We start from the raw sequence: 16,322 nt of genomic DNA, 5'->3' as shown, positions 1-16,322 counted from the left end.
GCATAACACTTGCTAATTAACTCTTTCCCTTTTCAAGCTAAAGGTTTCAATTTTAATACATTGGAAAGTACAATGCTGAACTCTGAAAAAGACTTTCCCCCAAAATTTCACTATTTAGGCATCTTCATATGTGAGTCTGTATGTATATGAGCTAGACTTGTAGATGATCACCAGCTCATAGGATTAAAAATAATAATAATGAGCCTTTTGGTAATAGTAGAGAATACAACTTTTAAATTGTACTTATGAACATTCAGTTCATTGTAGACAACTGGGGCAAAAGTGATCTGTCACTAGAGGTTACACTTTATATTTTTATGCTGGTATTAGATGTCTATTTCTCAGTGATGAGGGCCACCTGTTTCCCATACTTTCTCTTGTCTGCCCTTCATTTACTTGGATAATTTCTGTTAGCTACAGAGAAAAAACAAAAAGAATATGGATATAACATATTGCCTCCTATCACATCGGGTTGTTTAAGAGTAAACAGAAATTGCATTGTTTTGGATACTGGTTTCATAATTCTTTGATAGATATTTAAACTGCAAATATATAATCAAATCATAAGAAAGAATCAAAACTTAGTAAAATATATTTGAAACACTTGGTTTTGTTTAATTTGGGATAGTCTAGCATTGTAGATGTGTCAGCTAAACTGGATCTCACTCAAAAATGTTAGTTACTGAACTACCAAAAGATGCTTAATGCAAGGTAATTTTAAGGTAGTGTAGACCTTGGGAACCACATTATATCAATGCTTCCAATAAATCAATATGGCGTGATCTGGCTATTTTCCTATCCACTGTATCTTCAAATAATATGTCACATCTAAACAGAACCTAAATATGACATAAGTTATATTTTAAGGTCAATGTGAAATATGATTACATGGTTGCCAAAAAGAAATCCTTCCCATTGTTAGCTTCAGCTATACACAGTCAATACATTATAAATCATTAAAATTTTACATTGCATCTGCAGCCCTAAGGCTATATATGACATTCTCGGGACCAGACCTTGTCCGGCAGGACTGGCAACAGAGATATTTGTTTTGAATATCTCCTCTATGAGGAATTTAAAAAATTACACAAGGTAAATTAACACATGTAACAAATTGGCTTGATAATGAAATGCTTTGTGGTTAGAGGTCTATCAATAAATGGCCATGAAATATGAAATGTGAAATTTATGTGGGTTTGAGTTCATATGTCATAGTATAAAGATAACCTGGGAACTACCATATGTCTAAAACAAAGAGTACCCATATAATTCACAAATTAAAACTGCTAATCAAAAAAGTTACCTACTGTCAGTGTAATGTATAACTCCCTTTAATTCTTAGGCTTTTCTAAATTATTATTAAAGCTTTAGGGGCCCAACTGAGCATCTAGTAGTACAGTAAAAGTATCTTCCTATCTTGTGCTAATATATAAGTTGCATTGTTTTCAATTCTAACTTCACAAATGTCAATAAACTCTGATAAGGTGGTATGTTAAAAGTCCCCAATGTTTTTTAGTCCTTCTTCCTTCACTATTCTTTTCTTTGCACATCAGGAAGATGTCAAGTGTTCTCACTCAGATAAAATACTGAAAGAGACAAGCCAACTCTTTCTTACTCTGAAGTCTTTGAAATCTTCTAGTAGGCTCAGTTTCTCAGGCACAGACTCCAGATGGTCCAAGGCCACTCGGGTACTCTGAAATAGAAAACATAAGGAAACCAAACGTTATAAAAAATTGATTAATACTCTCAGAATCCACATACTAAAAATCAGATGCACCACTGGAAGAAGCAGTTCAAGCTGTAGATTTAGACAGTCAAATAAGAACATACATAATAGTGTTTCCAAGATAAGTGTATCTTTTGAAATCAGAAGAATTATTTCCTTTCAAAAAGTATATGAGATGCATTTGCAAGACTGATTCAGATACAAAAATTCTTCCTGGATAATTGCTTTCAACTGATATGCTATGAAACTTTCTATAGACTATTCCATATTAATATTAATTTACAAACCTGCTTCAGTGAACATCAGAAATAAACCATGAGGTAATACTGAGAAATAGATGAATCTGCAGTTACTTATCTATGGAGCATATTAGAGATTCTCAAATGTTGCCATTATAAAGAAGAAAAGAGTTCTCGGCAATTATTTCAGTTAAAAGGGAAGGAGGAGTGGTTCTCAAGATTTGGAAGAAATATCTGAAATTAAACATTTGCTTCAGGGACACAAGATCCTGTTGATCATAAGTCAGTAACTTATTACATAGTCTTTAATTAGCTGATCACTTACACCCACCTGTGAACATTAAGAGAGAATGATCTGAAAATTATTTCAAAGCAAACATAAAATAAAAAGTTAAATGGTAAAATAATCTTAAGACTAGAGACTGCATATATATTATAAGCATCTCTGTATTCTCAGTTCTGTCACAAGGCCACACATCTTAGGCGGGTAACAGGTGCTAGCTCTTACATTTAAAATGAATTTTAATTGTTCAATGAAATAAACCATAAACCCTATGGCTGACACATGGGAAGAAAGTGAAGTGTCCTGCAAGAACCTGGACATGAATTTACACAAAGTTGCAGAGAAGTAAGTGTCCCCTCAATATTCCATGTACTTCCCTACTTCTCCCCTGTGAAAGTTCTAAACAATGGATTCTGAGAGTGTCACTTCTGGAATGAGACAGTTGAACCTGAGCGTTCCCCCTTCTATCCCAGCCCCTGCCATGAGGACCCTGATGGCCACATGCTCCAAAAGGCATAACTACAAGATTAACATGAGAGCTGCCCACCATATTGGATTTCATGTGAGTCACACAATAACCTCTATTGTGTTAAGCCGTAAGATTTCAGGGTTAGTTATCAATGCATCATATAGCATTAATTATCATAAATAATACCTACCCTGAGAATTAAATAATGAAATTGTAAGCTAAATAAGTAGTCAACTGGCTCATTTTGTGGAATGGGGAGTCTCTCAATTATGAATATGTATTTTTTTTTTCCAGAGACAGGGTCTCACTCTGTTGTCCAGGCTAGAGTGCAAAGGCACATTCATAGCTCACTGCAGTCTCAACCTCCTGGGCTCAAGCGATCCTCCGACGTCAGCCTCTGAGGACCTGGGATTACCGGCATACACTACCATACCCAGATAATTCTTGTATATTTTTTTCTCGGGAGGAGTTCATTATTTTCTCAGTTAACTTTCCTATTTGAAATCTCCTATTTCCCCGAACAGAGAGATGCTGTTCTCTACCTGGCATATCCAATCCAGAGCCTCAATGATGCAGGTTCCCCCACAGCATATACTTTACGTCTTTCACAGGGTTCGGGGGTAGAGGCAGTTATGGAGACAGAGGGCTGAGGGTCTAACCCTTCCTTACAGACACTTTCAATGTACCCATCCACCCCCTCCTTCAACAGTAACTGTGCTGATTATTCCCATGCAAAAGCCTTTCCAGAATTTTGCAGGGTGAATGATCTTCGATTGCTTTCCATTGCTATCCCCTTGGCAGGTCCTTGAGTTTCACCTTGTCTGTTCCGAGTCATTTTACTACTTTTCAGTGTTCTGTGACTTGGAGTTACAGATGTCTTCTAGTTTTGACAAGTGTAAATCAGTTTTTCTATTGCTTCATATCCTTATTTTTGTAATGAGATTTTTGAGAAGGGCAGAAACACCTTAACTCTGCTATTCCGAAAAGGAAGTCCGCGTGCTGTTTCTTCAGGTTCATAAAGTTCTCTTTCTCAAGTTCCATTTAAAGGATTTAGTATTTTGTTCCTTCTGCTTTAACATTTATATTATTGTTAGTCTTTAGGCCACATGTACTCACTCACACTGCTGTGCGTTTTAGATGACTTTATTTAATTTTTTCATGTGTAGGAAAGATTCACCAAAGTGATGTGTTTCTTATAATAGGCCACGACATGTAGGCTTAGGAGCTTGCAGTTTTAGCCACTGTATATGCTATATTTATTTAAATAATAAAATTATAGGTTTTCTCAGGAATTATACTGACCCTTGAACAATAAAATACAAAGCAATGCCCTGATGATTTTAAAGCAAAATTTTATGCATTGCATAAAATCGTCTTCATAAACACACTCCAATAATATCTGTAGTATTAAAACTTTATTTCCTTTTTTTGTCACATATTTTTCTCATTTAGAAGTGATCTTCTGAAGCAAGGTTAAGTAAGTACATAAAACTCATTTTGTGCTCAAAATAAGCAAATGATCTCTTGCCCTGCTGTAAAACGCAGCATGTTATGTAAATAGTTTTGCTTAAAATTTTCAATCAACCAGGTGACTACATGAAACGATTCTTTTCCTTGCATGCGTTTTCATACTATTTTTTGACTATTATGTTTTTGGATGTATCTTCAAATGGCTATGTTTTTGTGAGTGAATTTTGAAAAACTCCTTAACTCCTTCTGTTCTCGGTGCAGTTATTTTTATTCTCCCCTCCCTTGCCATCCCCCCCACCCCCATATCTCCATCAACCAATCTTTATACTTTCTCACTATTGATTTCACTTGTGGCTTATTTTATATTCCATTTATGCATTGCTTATAAATACCTTCCTCAATATCAAAAACACTTTCTGGTACACATACCTTTCTTTTCATCCTTATATTCTAGTCAATTAACAACAAATGTCTATCTTCGAGATCATAGAAAGATCCACAAACATAGACGGCATGGTTCCTGTTCCTCAGGAGCATTTAGCTTACCCAGAGGAGCAAAGGATGTAATAATTATACAAAGAAAAAAGTTATTTGTACTTATTTTAAGGGAATTGCATGCACAAATGCTGAACTAACTAGGGCATTTTCAACAACAAGATAGATGTGAAGTAATGAAGATGATGAGTCCAATCCTACAGGCATCTCAGGTCTCATAATTTCATGATTAAGTGATTTTTTTTGGGAGAAAAATATATTTTCTGGCTCTTCTCTCTCTTTCTCTGCATCTATGTGAGTGTACTTAAAACTGCCACTTTGGCATACAGACTCAAGAACATGAATAACATTGCAACTTTTTCCTTTTTTTTAAATTTAAGATTGGCTGGGATTCTGTGATTAGAATCTTGTCACATTACTTGAGATTTCAAAATTATTTTCACCCCAAAGCTCATAGCCAGAGAGACAAGATCCATTAGCAGATGAATAGTTCAAAATAAGGAACTTGCTGTATTTCAGAGATGTCATGAGGACCTATGTCATGTTAATTCCCAGGCAAATACTTTGTGCAGAGTCAGGGAAACATTTTGTTTTTTAAGTTGGTTAATTTTTTTTCTACCTTACGTTATCTAATGCCTTAAAGGGCATGGACAAGTCCCCACTGTTAAAAAATTAAGGGAGCAAAGTTTATTTCAATAATGTCACCAGCATATGACACGTGCTTAATTTGTCTTTAATTCTTTTCAAGAATAAATAAATCAGATGCTTACAAAGGGGTTTAAAATTAGAAAGCAAAGAAAAGTTCACAATTAAGATTCCACTTCATAAAGGGCCAGTACATTGTATATATTTGATTTATCTCAGAGGCTAGAAGAGCTGGATTTCCAGGGGCCTAGAAGTAGGGTCAGAACAGATGATCTGTTCATCTTAATCCTGTGTAGTAGCAAAACGAAAGACTGAACAATGAACACATAATTTGAGTTTGAATACACTTCATAATCCCTCACACCACCATATGAGGTAGGTACGTATTATTGTTATCATCATTATGCAGATGAGGCAACTGAGGACTGGAGAACGTAAATAACCTCCTTACAGTCAGATGGTGGCAAAGCTGTGATGCAAATCCAAGCAGCCGAAATGCAGAAACGGCAAGGCTCTTATTAGGAAAATATTTTCATGGCAAATTGCCAGCTAAAACAGACTATATTGCAACTAGAAGCCGAAATAGTGAGTGCTTTATGTAAATTCCTAACCTCTCTCTAGCTATTAACTCTTAGCAGCTAGATTTTGAAGATGTGTCCTTGATAGGCTTATTTCTGAAAGAAAAGTTTTAAGATGAAACCATAAAGAATGTCATCTCACTGGTGTTAAAGAGTCTGTACTCAGGACCACGTGTCTAAACAGACTCTTGTGTAAGCAAATGCGCACGTGCATACACACACACAGGGTCTGGAGAGTCCTTCTGTTGATTAGAGGATGTTAAATGTCAGAGGAGTTTTATGACACTAACACTGCCTTTTCTTTTTTTCATAACATTTAACACTAGTGAAGCATACTATCTGGCCGCTAAGAGGTGTTTCAAATAAATGTTGGCTGAATGCAGACAAAGGTAGACTTACCATGTTCTAATAAACTCACTGAATCTTGACCTCTTTATTAAAAACCCAGAAGCACAAGTTTGAAGTTTTATTTATTTCTTCTAGACTAAGGGCAAGATCAAGTGGTAGAAGCAACAGTGAAATCCAGAAATCTTGTCTAATAGGCCCTGTGGCCTTTGCACCTACAGATGTGTTTGGCTATCTGTTGACAAGGGCAAAGAGTAAGCTCTCAGTTTTGCCATTCCAAAATCTTCAACAAACACTAAACTCCTATGAAGTTGAGCTGTCTGTACTGTTCCACAGTACATTTTTCCTTAGGAGTTCTTTTATTTCTGACTGCAGGGAAACTAAATAATATAGTATGACAACATAAGTAGCAGCAATTAGGAATTAAAAAGGGGAAATGCATTGCAATTCTTAGATTCCTGTCTCCTGTAGAGAAAACTTAAGGAACAGATTTAGCCATAAATATATTTTAGTATTTGTACTGCTCTTTGAAAAAAAAGGACATTTATTTTCTTATTAACATATAACAACTACCATTTTCTTATAGTGTTATTGAAATCATATGTGTTTTGAGGTTTAGATGATGAATAAATTAAAGGAGATGATATCTACATTTTTATTTCAAAAATAAATGTGTGAGTTTTTGGCACTGCACACATGTTAAATAAATAAGGCTATGAAGCAGTTTATTTGGGTTCAAAAATGCAATTCTATTTCATTTGGAAACAGATCCACTGCAAAACTTTCCTGACAAATGGCTGAAAGGTGGTAAAAGGACCTGAGTAAACACGTTTCTAGGAGAGGAAGGGTGAGATCATAAAAAGGATAGACTGTATGCCTTTTCACTTGGGGTAACTCGATCCAGTACAGCTGTATTGGCTTCATAGGGCCCTGTTTTCCAAATTGTATAAGACACTCACTGGAACCAAACCAAACAGTAGCAGAGAAGAGGCCAGCAAAGTCATGGTGCTGATGCACATCCTTTATGAGCCCCAGTGTTCAAAGTTGTGTGTATTTCTTGGGATATCAGAGGAGTCCTCTATTTCTAGACTGTATTTTAGAAGTGGTCTAAAAAATCAGATACCACCTTAGAAGTGTTTACATGTGTATTGAGGTAAGAGGGTACATAAGGCTTGTTAAGTAAAAATGCTTGTGAAGTTAACATGGCACTACGACATCAGTGTCTACATTTGGGCTAACATCTAGAAGAGTTTCTGTCAACAACAAATTCTATTTGTCTTCATATAACACTATTGCAGTCAAAAGTGGTAGAAGATCTTTAAAAAGCAATGATAAAATTTGAGAACAGGTAACATATCTTCACTGAAAACTGAGATACAGAACACTTTCTAGCTATTTTCCAACTCTCATTCACAGTATTTTTTTTAAGAGAGGAACTATATGAAACACAGAATCTGCCATTTCAGATTACTGCTTTCTTATTTCTAGATATAACCAAATTATGTTACAGCTAATCCATTATCTTACTATTAGCTTAAAAAGATGTAGTGTTTTCTCCCAATGAGTGACTTGGGTTTTCTTTTTTTTTCCTTTCTATAAGAAAACACCAAGAATGATTTGATGGAGAAGGGAAAACAGAGGAAATAAAGAATCATCTCTTCCCCCGAGGACTCTTGAGATTGTCTCCTTTAATATCATTCTTGCCACTCCCTGATATAAAGAAAAAATAACAGACAAAGACAAATGAGGACTAGTTTAATGTTCTCTGTGTGCTGAACAATAAACTAGGCACTTACAACTGTTTTACAACGAGGGTCTTGAGATCTACAATCTACTTAATTGTAATCACTTCATTTCTTAAAACTGAACATAAAATGTACTCACAAGGGAAATAAATTTCAGAGAATTTGCAAAAAAAACATTTTTTTAAGTGATTGCATGTTAAAAAGCGAGCAAAGAGTATAAGCCAAGGTTTCCTGGAAGATACTGTGTTTAGCAATTTTTGCTATGGTGACAGGTAAAGAAACTATGCTTCTAGATACACAGGTCCCAAACACGTGTAACCAGCTGCATGATGAACAGAGGTGGAAGATATGCTTCATTGGAAATCAGCATCCCTAATTTGTGGATATTCATAGTTCCAGTAATGTTACTTACTTGTGTTTTGTGATTTTTGGAATATGACTTTGCCCTGCCCTTCTAAGCTTCAGTATCTTACTTGGAAAATGGGGATCAATAATGATGGTCTTTATTATTCTACACTCACAGAATAATACATTCACATTCACTCTCCTACTTGTGACTATCAAGTACTTACTTGTGATAGTCACAAGTAGGAGAGTGAATGTAAATGTGCACTGAAAAGTGTCAAGTACTTTTCAAAGCAGATTTTTGTTTTTAAAGCTGAATCACTGAGGTACCATCAACTCTAGTAACTTCTAAAAGGTGAAGAGGTCAGTGACAATCTAAAATTAGAGCTAATAAAAGCTAGTCAACAGAGCACAAAGCAAAAGCAAGCCAAACTTAATTAAAACTATATCTAATATTTAGAAATGCATTTACTATTCTACAGACATCATCTAAGATGTTAAAGTAATAGAAGTGTAATAGCACATAAATTACTTTTGTACATACTGTGCCTTCCATGGAGAATGTTCCCTCCAGTTTCCTTATCTGGTTAACATTTTTCCCCACAATGCTATGAGCATCTTCAAGCATACAGGAAATGTGAAAGAAATTTACAGAGCTCACCCGTATACCCACCACCTAGATTCAACTGTTAACATTATGTTTTATATTTGCTTTATCATATATCAATCCATCTATCTATCCATCACTCTATCCTTCAATCCAACTTATTTTTGGGGTGCATTTCGAAGTACATTACTTACATTAAAACACGTTCCCTTACCTAATTCAGCATGCATATCATCAACTCCACTTCATTATGTTTTTAAATGTAGAATTTGCATCTAATGAAAAGCACAAATCCTAAGTGAACTGGTTAACTTTTATTTTCTTTCATATGTCAGCTTAGTCATCCCTTCTTCAGGGAAGGCTCCCCGGCTTTCTCTGATACTGTGAAACAATCTCTCCATTGCATCATGAGCCTCACTTTGGTAACACTTATTGGAGTACTAATACTATATTCATTTGTGTGACCGATTAATGCTTGCACCAGCAGTGGGCAATAAACATTATGAGGGTAGGGAATGTCTGTCCCCAGCATTCCACCAAAGTGCCTGACCCAGGAGAGGTATTCAGCAAATGCTACATAAACAAATGAATGAATATTATTCGATGAAGGAAAGGTTTTCACATGTATTCAGTCTGCAAATACTTACTGAAGGCCTCACTGTTCTAGCAGTGAAAAGGTAAAAACTCTCTGTCCTCAAGAACAGAAATGGGAGAGAAACTAACATGTTCATAAAATGTGATGTCATAAACACTCTGAAGAAGTGTAAAGCAGGGTAAAGTGGTAGTGAGTGACAGGGTTTTTATTTTAGACACAGTGGTCTGTGACAGCCTCTCTGATACAATGGTTTTGGAGCAGACGGAGTCATGAGCATTGCTAGAGGAAAGCAATGGGGACAGGATATGTTGTGGGAGGTCAGGGTCCCCAAATGGAGGGACCGGCTGGAGCCGCAGCAGAGGAACATAAATTGTGAAGATTTCATGGACATTTATCAGTTCCCAAATAATACTTTTATAATTTCTTATGCCTGTCTTTACTTAATAATCTCTGAATCCTGTTATCTTCGTAAGCTGAGGATGTACGTCACCTCAGGACACTGTGATAACTGTGTTAACTGTACATATTGATTGTAAAACATGTGTTTGAACAATGTGAAATCAGTGCACCTTGAAAAAGAACAGAATAACAGCAATTTTTAGGGAACATGGGAAGACAACCATAAGGTCTGAGTGTCTGCGGGGTTGGGCAAAAAGAGCCATATTTTTCTTCTTGAAGGGAGCCTACAAACAGACGTGCAAATAGAAGAGATATTGCTAAGTTCTTTTCCTAGCAAGGAATATTAATATTAATACCCTGGGGAAGGAATGTATTCCTGGGGGAAGGTTTATAAACACCGCTCTGGGAATGCCTGTCTTGTGCAGTTGAGATAAGGGCTGAGATACGCCCTGGTCTCCTGCAGTACCCTCAGGCTTACTAGCGTGGGGAAAAACTCCACCCTGGTAAATTTGGGGTCAGAGCGGTTCTCTGCTCTCGAACCCTGTTTTCTGTTGTTTAAGATGTTTATCAAGACAATATGTGCACCGCTGAACATAGACCCTTAACAGTGGTTCTGCTTTTTCCCTTTGTCCTGTTCCCTCAAAAGCATGTGATCTTTGTTAGACCTTTATTAGCAGTTCTGCTTTTTGCCCTTTGAAGCATGTGATCTTTGTACCTACTCCCTGTTCTTACACTCCCCTCCCCTTTTGAAACCCTTAATAAAAACTTGCTGATCTGAGGCTCAGGGGGCATCATGGTCCTACCGAATTGTGATGTCACCCCCAGCAGCCCAGCTGTAAAATTCCTCTCTTTATATTGTCTCTCTTTATTTCTCAGCCAGCCAACACTTATGGAAAATAGAAAGAACCTCCATTGAAATATTGGGGATGGGTTCCCCCAATAAGGATAAACTCAGGGCCAAGGCCCTAAGGAGGGCACCTGTCTGGCACTTTGCAGGAATGAATAGTGAAGAGTCTGGTGTGGCCAAGTACGAGCTCACTGCCAGGTGAGTCCAAAGATGTCTGGGGCAAGAGCTTTTAGAGCCTTTTTGGCCACAGTTAAAATTCTGTATTTAATCCTTATTGAGATGGAAGGTCTTTTGAGGGTTTGAGCAGAGGAGTGACATCCTCTTATTTACTCTCTAAATAAATATGAGGATGTCGTTTGGAGAGCAGACTGCTAGCCCCTCACCCCTAACCAGGAGAAGGTCTTGTGGAGTTTGGGAGTGCTGTGTGAGGGGAAGATGGGCATCTTACTCTTAGGCTGTGAACTTGCTGAACAGTAGCAGAAACTCTGAGACCCACCTCAGGGTGTCCTTTGCATAGAGCTCTGCGAAAAATTTACAGGGAGAATAGGCAGAATCCCCAGAAGGCCAATGGTGCCATACCAAATGCTCTTGATTTACCAAAAACACTCTCTCACCCCAAGAGCGTGCATTTTGTCTGTAAACTTCTGAAAATGTCATGTATGTCCACAAAATGTTTTCTCTAATGTTTTTATTTGTGGTATCCTTCTGATTAAGGACAGGCAGCAAAACGTAGTAAAAAAGATCATTGATAAGAAGAAATCAGGAGATACAAGGTTATAGCTCAGCTTTGACATTGCCAGTTGTATGAACTTGGGCAAACAATTTAACCCATGGTTCTCAGTTTCTAAGTCAGGAAATGGGAAAATAGGATCTGAACATCTCTAATAACCTTTTTGGCAGCAGCCATAGTCCACTGTAGCATTAACTTCTTCCTATAGCAGGTTAGGATCTGCTTTTTAAGCTTAAAAGGCTGGAAAGAGTATGGAGAAACAAAGATTTTATAAAGAGAAAGCAAACTAAGGAAAAAAGTAGATATGGGGTTCTTGGGGTTAATAGTTACCCAAGAATACCTATGGGGTGGAAAAAGCTTCACCCTTCTATGGCAGAAAGTGAAGCTAATGACTGTGTTTAAAAAAAAAATAAAAAAATTAAAAAAAAAAAAAAACAGGAAAAAAGACATTTTTGTTTCCTCGGGTGTTTACCCCATGAAATTACCAACTCCAAATATTTGTCATGGTGTATTTTTAGAAAAGATGCTTCCAAAAGTAGGTAATGAACTTGCTTTACATTTTTTTCACCTTATAATGGGCCTAACTTGAAAAAAAAAAAAAAAAGATCTCACAATTTTCCCCTTATCTAAATACTGCTGATTAGCTTCTGGTTTTATTGCCACAAATGTTACTCCATACTTTTGCTTCTCTCTTGAAAGCTTCTATGCCATCGTGACTTTATACATGAAGGTCTGTCTGTAATGTTCTCTATACAATGCTTAAATTAGCTCACTGATTCTCCTGCAAGATTGGGCTTGGTCACTGCCTCCTCTAACATGATAGTTAAGAGCTTGGGCTCTTGAGGCAGTCTACCTGAGTTTAAACCCTGGGTTAGTCACCTACTGGCTATGTGTCTATAGAAAAGTTCCTGATCCCTCTACAGTGGGACTCAGTTTCCTAATTTTGCAGAGTTGTTGTAAGGATCAAATACATTAACACATGTAAAGTGCTTAGAGCAGGGCTTGGCATGTGGTAAGCACTCAATAAATGTTAGCTATTACTGCAGTGATAATACTAGTTATTATTCTGTGAGCCTTTCCTCTAAACTCTGGGTTAGGTGCCCATCCTTAGTATTTCCTGTGTGTATATGTACCTCCCATCCTGTGTGTAATTATTTTGTAATGTGTGTTTACTTGTCTCTGCAAATTCCTTAAAGGGAGGATGATATTTTTACCTATATTGCCAGTGCTGAGTACTTGGTATCACACACAAATAAATTTCAGTTTTATTAAAGAAAACCTTCTTATAATAAACATACACAAAGATACATTTAGAACTTAGAAATATTGTGGCAAGAAAAATATTGCAAGATTATATTTTAAATGTAGAATTTAAAAATTGACTATCTTTGAGGGACAGAGAATATTTCTCAACAGACTCAAAATTAAAGAAATAATAAAAACAAAAAATAGAACTGAAAGAAGAATGAGGGGACAGTAAAGTTCCCCATGAGTTAAAGAGAGGAAGATGAGAACCAAGTCTTCTGTGGACCTAATAACGTGGCACAGGTGTGAGTGCTCTGAAGAGCAATGTGCTTCCTATGGATGAGTCGACAGAGCTTAGCCCTGAGGGACAATGATGGGGACACCCCATACAGGGCAGATACTGAGAAATGCTAATCATTTCCCTGAATCCTGCAAAGCCCTGGCCCCAAGTCCTCAAGTCACTCTCAAACAGGTAATCACATTTGTCTCTTCCATATTTAACCTGGAGCAGAGGGTCCTGATAAAGAGCTCTGATTAGGAATGATCATTGTTCTGGCTGAGGTAGGGCCCAGGTTGATTTATTTAAAAGCACCTTGGTGAGGTAAACATACTTAATCTTCTATGTTCTCAAAATAAAGGGCTATTTTCTTTTTTAGAGATGTCCTGTGTTCTCAAAGAGAATGACAAAATAAATTAATCATTTTCCATTACTTCACACACAGCGCTTGGATGTTGAAAGACCATGTGAACAGCTAATCCCCCTATATGGATGAGTTTCTTGTGACAGGCAGATCAGATCTAAATAGAAATCCAGCAATGTATTTTATTTTTATCATTGCGGCATTGAGATTTATTCCAAAAAGAAGTAAGATCAACTATGCCTATATTTTTAAAGTTTACTTTCATAATTAATCCTTTTTTGAACACTCAGAAACACTCTTCTGGCTCTTGTAGCAAAGTGTTTCCCTGGCGACTGCTGCCAAAGCAGACAGAAGCGGAGACTATTAGGTATATTTTAAAACCTTCAAAAATCCAGCTGCACTATCTCAAAGAATCCTCACTACCAAACGATACTTAGTTAAAAGTACCAATAATCTGAAGTTAGAGCAATCTATTTTGACAAACAATTCATCTAAACAGCTAATGTTAAAGGTTAACTTTAAGTATGATTGAGATGCTCTATTAGGCTATGTCCTAAATGGCTGAACAAAGGGTATTAAGAGGGTACATACGGAGTACATGTGAGCACATGTATGTATTTTTGAAGTTGGCCTGGTGCTGAATTTTCAACCACTGGCTGAGAAAAATGGATCATGAAAACCAGTGGATACAATACAGCTGACAATGTTATTTGGTGAACACATTCATCTAAGATTCGCCACACCAATTGTTTTCCTGAAACTCCAATAGCTAGAAAGTCCTTCCCCACCCTGCCCAAATGAAAGCCATGCATTCATGCAACTGGACAACAATGAAGCTTTGTGGCTGGTGGTAAGTAGGAAAAAGAGCTGGTCTTGCCAAAACAATTTCAAGTTTTGAACTCAAGCCCCCTCCCCTACTTCATTTTACATATTCAACTAAAACGAATAAGTCCTGCGGCCTTAGTACACATTAGTAACTAAAAGTAGCCAAAACCACACAACTTTGGACATTTCAAGTGTGCTATGAAAACTCTAGAAAACATGCAATACTCTGAAAATTAGGCAGGATTTCACAAAAGCTTATTAACAGAACTGGATACGGCATCCAGTCTTTCTTGTACTCAGCAAGCATTTACTAGAACATACTACGTGCAAATGAAATCTACAACATCTCTATGCCAGACTTCATTCTGCTAAAGTTGACCAGATTCAGCTCAAGAACATTCTTTGGGTTTCTGAATGAAAATAGGTCAATAGAAATAAACATGTACATTATATCATAATTTTTCATTAGCCATCTTTTTTTTCCCCATTAAATCGAAAACTCTTAAACATAGGGACTGTCTTAGTTTGGTTGCTAAGTAATAAAATAAGTAATAAGAATACCACAGAGTGGGTGGGTAAACAACAAACATTTTGTTCTCATAGTTCTGGAGGCTGGGAAGTCCAAGACAAAGGCTCTGGCAGATCTTATGTCTGGTGAACACCTGCTTCCTAGCTTATGTAGACAGCCACCTTTTTGAGGTGTCCTCACATAGTCAGGAGAGAGACCATCTCTCTAGTATCTTTTGCCTCTTATATGGGCACTAATTCCGTCATGCAGGCTCCATCCTCATGACCTCATCTAAACCTAATAATCTCCCAAAGGGTCTACCTAACTTGCCAGCTTGCAAGTTGGGCAAAATCTCAGACCCTCACGGATATACTTTGGGCAATACAATAAAAATATGAAGTATTATGTAATAGGGATTATTTAGTTCATTGACTCTAACATCCTTCTGTGTGATTCCATAATTCCTCTATTTTCATATTATTTTAGTTCTTTCTAGCACAGTTAGAAACAATTGATGAATAATGAGAAAATAATTTCCAAAATGATAAAATAGTAAAATACTTCAAGACTATGAGATCACCAAGATCTATTATGTATCTGCAAGACAGAATGGGACTTACTCTATTTTAAAAATAAGGAAAATCTCTATTTGTGTCTTCATAGAAGATCTTTTTAAAAAGGATAAAAGTTTTTTTAAAAAATCAACACTTAAAAAAAATTTAAAAACCAAGATTGGGTTCAATTGACCCTGATGGTAGACTGAGAAGTAAACTACCTTTGAAAAGCTCTCAACCTTTTACCATCATTCTCAGAGTCCTCTTCATCCTCTTAGTCTCAAGTTTCTCCTCCCTGTGAGTCTGCCCAAACCACTTCTGTGGAGTCTGACAGAACTTCAAACAAGAAGTACTTGTCCCATGCCACCCTCCAGTGCAGTGCCTATAAGAAGGAACCACGCTTCCTACTCAGTCCATTGCATGGAGAAGTTGGTTATCACATGTTTAATGGAGAAATGAACGAAAGGCAATGAGTGTGATGCAACAAAGGATTAACACGAGTAGTAAGAGGAAAAATTAGAAAAGGAAGATGAGAGGGGCAGTTTACATAATCCTAACATATCAGCAATTACACTGATTTACCATAAAAATAAAAAACAACCACTAATTTGTTTTTAACTGTTTATATAGTTTCCAAATATAATGGTTTTGTAAATCAGTCCATTTATTGTAATTTGTTAAAATAAGAGAATTTGTCATTTGGCGAGTTCAGGACTGAGCAAACTGGTCCTTGAAGATAATTCCGACAAATTTTAATGTTAACAAAAGGCTAAAATTAAGCTCCCTAGATCCTTGGACAGTTATGGAAAATGTGTGAGAAAGAATCTTACAACTGTTGTTTCAATAGATTAAAAAGAAAAAATCCTGGGGAGAGAAGACATGATACTATCAGTAGAAAAGACATGAAATTAAGTCTGTGAAACTGAGTAGGACAAAATCCAATAGACAGGAAAGCAGAGTAACACCAGGTTTTAGGGGACACACTAAAGGCACATTCTTGAAGGACATGTTGAAGATGGCATAAATCAGTG

The 16,322-nt window shown here is 36.7% G+C and overlaps 1 protein-coding gene across 14 annotated transcripts in view; it reads right to left on the bottom strand.

Moving 5' to 3' along the window:
* The window catches only part of CEP128 (centrosomal protein 128), a 449,960-nt gene that overhangs the window by 33,051 nt on the left and 400,587 nt on the right, over positions 1-16,322 (bottom strand). For all 14 annotated transcript variants that reach the window (XM_021941917.2, XM_021941915.2, XM_021941920.2 and 11 more), the window contains one exon: positions 1,616-1,693. In XM_021941917.2, the coding sequence (XP_021797609.2) occupies positions 1,616-1,693 (78 nt within the window). The remainder of the gene's footprint in view (positions 1-1,615; positions 1,694-16,322) is intronic.

The sequence above is a fragment of the Papio anubis genome, chromosome 7, assembly GCF_008728515.1.
Source record: "Papio anubis isolate 15944 chromosome 7, Panubis1.0, whole genome shotgun sequence".
Classification (NCBI taxonomy): Eukaryota; Metazoa; Chordata; class Mammalia; order Primates; family Cercopithecidae; genus Papio; species Papio anubis.
The sequence above is the reverse complement of the archived record's forward strand: the minus strand, read 5'-3'. Positions and strand labels throughout refer to the sequence as shown.